The sequence below is a fragment of the Anolis sagrei genome, chromosome 6, assembly GCF_037176765.1.
Source record: "Anolis sagrei isolate rAnoSag1 chromosome 6, rAnoSag1.mat, whole genome shotgun sequence".
NCBI classification, from domain to species: Eukaryota; Metazoa; Chordata; class Lepidosauria; order Squamata; family Dactyloidae; genus Anolis; species Anolis sagrei.
In genome coordinates, this window is record NC_090026.1 from 14,011,649 (window position 1) to 14,017,156 (window position 5,508).

The 5,508-nt window shown below is 41.2% G+C and overlaps 1 protein-coding gene across 1 annotated transcript; it reads left to right on the top strand.

Moving 5' to 3' along the window:
• Nucleotides 1-1,026: 1,026 nt before the first annotated feature.
• On the top strand, nucleotides 1,027-5,508 carry LOC132777719 (angiogenin-2-like). The gene is made up of 2 exons (XM_060780139.2): nucleotides 1,027-1,134; nucleotides 4,762-5,508. The coding sequence occupies exon 2, from the start codon at nucleotides 4,790-4,792 to the stop codon at nucleotides 5,213-5,215; it is 426 nt and encodes a 141-aa protein (XP_060636122.2). The 5' UTR covers nucleotides 1,027-1,134; nucleotides 4,762-4,789; the 3' UTR covers nucleotides 5,216-5,508.

Genomic DNA, 5,508 nt, shown 5'->3' on the forward strand with positions numbered 1-5,508 from the left:
ACAATGATGGATCTGGACCAAACTTGGTATTCATCCAAATCTGATGGGCTTTAGTCCTTCAGCTTGGAGTAGGTTGCCACCACACATCTCTTTCTCTTCTGTTGAGTGTTCCCATTAATAAATGGTGGTCTTTATGTCTGCTTCCCCCCCCCCCCAATCTCTCTATGCAATTCATGAGATGTCAGATCTGCCCATAAGGTCACAAGCTTTAGTTAAACCCTAGCTGTATATGTCTTGGAAGAATACTCAGAAACTTCAGCTGATCCAAAGAGCTGCAGACCGATTGATAACTGGAGCTGGCTACAGGACACACACATCTCTTTCATTTCTACAGCTCCACTGGCTCCTCTCCATTTCCTGAACACAACTTAAAGTAGTGGCTTGAACCTATAAAGCCCCACACGGCTCAAATCTAGATTATTTGGAGGTCCACATTATCCCTTACAAATTGGCCTAGAGAGGCCTTTCTCTCTGTTCCCTTAACCTCACAGGTACATCTGTTGATCCCAGGTTCTGGAACATCATTCCCAGAGATGCAACACTGGTATCTTCCCTATACTCATTTTGCTTCAAGGGGCTTTGCACGACTGATTGTTTACTTGGGACAAGACTTGTATAACATGCTGTCTTTTCTATGTCTTATTTTCCAAATCTCTGCTGGAAACCACTTTGAGTCCCAAACTTGGAAAAGGAAGATAAAGTAATAATAGGGCAGTGGTTTGTGTGAAATGTTTGGTAATGTGCAATAAATGAGGGGCATGGCACGCATTTCTAAAGCACATGAGGAAATATTCACAACAGCTATAAGACTGATCAATGGCAAGCATGTTGTATGTTCACCTTTGTGAGTTCATATCTATAGATTGAGAAACAGGAAGGCACCTGCAAGTTGAAGGAATGGGGATCATTTCGGAGAACTCAGAATGTACTGGCAAATGGATTAACCAATTTACATAGCATGGTTTCAGGTGTTTGGAATTTCCCGTAGGATCCCATAACAATTTGTTCATCAGATAATAGGATGACACCCTGCCTGGCATTCTATATATAAAGCAACCATGGCTATAGGCTTTTCAGAGAGATCCAAAGACATTTGGATCCATCCGTTGGGAGACAATCTCAACATTAACCCAGGTAAGAGCAATATGTTGTTATGCTTTTGTAGGAACGAACTCCAGTGTTCAAGCAGCATGTGGATGATGTTCGATAAGTCATCAGAACCACTTTGTTTGGAAGGTCTCTGGAGGATTTTTAGGCTAGCAGGAGAGATGAACCTGTGGTAGATACACAGGTTCATCATTCCTGTTGTTGGACAATATGTCCCACCACCCTTGTCTGTAGTTATGGTTGATTTTGCCTGATGAGGATCAATAACTTCTAGAGGACTAAGGATTTATCACTTTCTAGTTACTTCTGAGTATGTATGAATGTATTTTCTTACAACTTAACAACTGTATCCTTGTGGGAGAGATTGTATAACAGTACTGGTATCCATACTTTACTAACCTACCCTAGAGCTTTCCAGACATTTCAGGTTGGTGACTCACTTTTTAGTTGTGCATCATTTCGCAACACAATAAATCAGTTTTACTACCAAACCGGAGGTAGAAGAGATTAAGAAGTATAGTAAAGGTAAAGTCTAGTTGTGTCCGACTAGACATTAAGTCTAGTAGTGTCCATTTTTGTTTAATCTTTCCACAACCCTCCTCAACAAGTTGATTTCCAAACATAAATCTGTGTTTCCTCCTGTGTTTAGTGTGAGGAAATTCATCTGACTTGTGAGCAAGTAGAATGCTGCACACATATGATTTGAACTCTCTTCTTGTTTCCTTGCTATGGGATTAGGAACTTCATTACTGCAACCTCTCATTACCACTGGTTTAGTGACTCCTACTGGGTAATTTTTGTTCTGCTCCTCCTGACTGTGACTGAAGGAGCTCATCACTCTAGAGAATGAATCTACTTTAAATCCGGTTTCTGTCTCCTGCAGAATTCTGGGGTTTGTATTTTAGGGGGGAGCCTTTAACAGCTTCACTAAACTACAAACCCCAGAATAATGCAGGAGACAGAAACTGGATGTATTCTTTCGTATGATGAGGTCCTGTGATGACCATGCCTGGGACATTCTGATTGCCTTTGAAACAACACCCTGATCAATGGATCACCATTGACCTCCAGATTCAGAATAGTGGATAGATAATTAAGGGTGCAAGTACACTGCAGAATTAGTCCCATTCTGCACCACTTTGACTGCCTTGGGACAGTGCAATGAAATCTTGGGTCTGCCAAAGCATGCTGGTGCCTCACCACACTGAAACCCCCAAAATTCCATAGTTTTAAGCCAAGGCAACGAAAGGGGTGTCACACTGCAGTAATTCTGCAGGATATGTGTGTCCTATTTTTTTTTTTTTTTTTGCTTATGCAATGCTCAGAACCCCAGTGTTTTGAGGGGTCCACATGAGTGAGATCCAGACATAGGAAAGCCTGACTATGTGTGACTTGAATGACTCAACATGGATTCTGATTAGCTTGAGAATTTTTTCCCCTTCATATCTGAATCAGATTATTCATTCTGACTCTTCTATAATCAACATCTCTCCTGTTAAATCATAATACTCTCTTTTGTCCCTGTTAGTCTTCCTTCTGCCCTTCAGTTTCTTCCTCACCCACTAGTAGCTAAGGAGGTCTTTAGATATTTTCTCAAGGATGTCTCAAAAATCAAATTGGCCCTCCAAAAGTGGGAAGTAAGATGGAATTTGGCCTCTCTTTAGGTCAGCGTTTTTCAACCTGAGAATCACGAGGGGGTGTCAGAGGGATCACCAAAGACCATCATAAAACTGTATTTTCTGTTGGTCATGGGGGTTCTGGCCCAATTCTATCGTTGGAGAGGTTCACAATGCTCTTTGATTGTAGGTGAACTATAAATCCCAGCAATTACAACTCCCAAATGACAAAATCAATCCCAACACCCCACAAGTATTCACATTTGGGTGTATCGGGTATTTGTGCTAAATTAGGTCCAATGAATGAAAATACATCCTGCATATCAGATATTTACATTACGATTCATAACAGTAGCAAAATTACAGTTATGAAGTAGCAACGAAAATAATGTTATGGTTGGGGGTCACCACAGTATGAGGAATTGTATGAAAGGGTCGTGGCATCAGAAAGGTTGAGAACCACTAGTTCTCAATGCAGTTCTTGCAGTGTCTCTGGAAAATGGTCAGGTTAGCTTTTCTAATCAAGAACCATCATTGATTTTACTGTGACAATTAGAAAATGCTGATACCTTTATGAAGAAAATCGTGTGTGTGTGTGTGTGTGTATACACACACACATACACATATGAACTCTTACTATTGGAAGGAATGCAAGATCTTGTCAAATGCCTACATGATCTTGTCAGCCTCTTATTGGCATTATCCTGCTACTTCCATTCATAAAGTAGTTCCCTTTGCCTGGAAACCAACATATAATTATCAGAGTTTTGCAGTAATTACATGCAATTTTTTTCCTTAGTCATGAGCCATACAAAAAAGGTATCTCGATGCAGCTTCATTTAGAACCAAGGGAAGATATGGAAGTTGAAGTCATCCTGGAGGATCTGGAGATTCTTAGAGATAACATTCCTAGAGATACAATCCACGAATAATCAGATTTGAGAGATGAAAACTGCAAATATGAAGTATAGTAAATACTAGAATTTCTTCACAAACCTTTGAGTAGGAGAGTGAATTGACTGCCCTTGTAACATTCAGATATGTCCAAATACTGATATAATGTTTTGGATAATACAAGTTGAGACTATGGCTGGAATCCATTATTGCAATTACGAATTTGTAACTGAGGGTTATGCATCAATAAGTGTCTGTATTCAGTAAGACTATGTAGTTTCATAGGAAATTTATGTAAATTCAGTCCAAATCCATCTTAAGAGACATCCATTGGATCAAGTGAAGGAGATCCAGTCAACTTCTGATTGGGCCACAAGGCGGAACATGTTTCTACTTCCTCCCACCAATGAGTAAGGCTGTGACAAGGACCCGTGATTGGGGTCCTGCTTCTGACTGTGAAAGGCCCCATTCAGTGGTGGAAGGAGAATGGAAATATCTCATCCTTGCAACCCAGTCAGAAGTTGCACAGACGTCTTTCACCTGGTTCAGCAGCTGGTTCTTAAGGTGGACTGAGGCAATAAGCCAGGAGATCCTACTGAGTGCCCTTCCACAGAGCTGAATAAAATCCCACATTACCTGCTTTGAATTGGAATATATGACTGTGTGGACTCAGTTCAAAGTAGATATTGTGGGATTATTGAGGATTGTGCATCAATAAGTGTCTATATTTAGTAAGACTATGTAGTTTCATGGGAAAGTTATGTAAACTCAATGCCAATCCATCTTAAAGAGACAAGGACCTGTGCTTGGGGTCCTGGTTCTGACTGTGAAAGACCGCACTCACTGGTGGGAGGGGAGTGGACACTTGCAACCCAGTTAGTAGCTGAACAGGCTTCCTTCCCTGATCCAATAGCTGGCTCTTAAGGTGGACTGAAACTATAGGCCAGCAGATCCTACTTAGTTATGCATACGTAACAAATAACTGATCTAGGCTGACATTTCAGGTGTTAGCAGTGCCAACACTGAAGGGCTCTGCTATATATATAGAACTGGGAGCATTAAAAGGACATCTCCCAAGTCTTCCAAGAAGAACTGCAAATCGTGACAAACTGTTTCCACATCTTCTCTGCTTCCTTCCTCCCAGGCTCCGCTTTTGCCAGACAGGCTTGACCATGTATTTCAAGGGAGCTGGCCCTGTTCTCTTTGCACTCCTAGCCATTGCCTTCATAGTTGGGACCTATGCCGCTGACTACAAGACCTTCCTAAGTCATCACTACGACAACCCCAAGAGCAACGTGGGGAAGAATTACTGTGATGTCATGATGCAAAGGCGTGGGATGACCAAACCCAACTGCAAGCCCGTGAACTCCATGATCCATGCCCCCAAGAAACAAATCGTCGATGTGTGTGGCAAAGGAGGGAAAGCTTACAAGAACGGGTTGCGACGTAGCAACAAGAAGTTCTCTGTCACTACCTGCAAGCACCACGGTGGCTCAACTCGCGAACCTTGCAAATACAGAGAGAGCAAGACCAGCAGATACATTGTTGTCCGTTGTGCAGGGAATTATCCTGTTCATTTTGATGAAGGCATAATCTAACCATGTGAAGCTGTCAAATTTTACTTCATGCAAGAATGATTGAGCCATTTCCTGCCAATTCATAGAAAAAATTATCTTGGTTTGTAAATCCAAGATATTAATTTAACCAATTTTGATTTACTGTATTTTTTTTCCTGCTTCTCTATTTCTGTGCCATCTTTGCTTCCATTTCATTTTTCCATACTGAAACCAAAAAAGCATACGAAAACAAAGCCATCAGCCTATGTTTCCTTTTACTAAGCCATCCCTGTTATCCTGTCAATTGCTGCTAAATAAATTAACTAGGAAAAGCC

What these genes read in the sequence shown, in the direction of transcription:
- LOC132777719 (XM_060780139.2), top strand. Translation starts at nt 4,790, where the DNA reads ATGTATTTCAAGGGAGCTGGCCCTGTTCTCTTTGCACTCCTAGCCATT.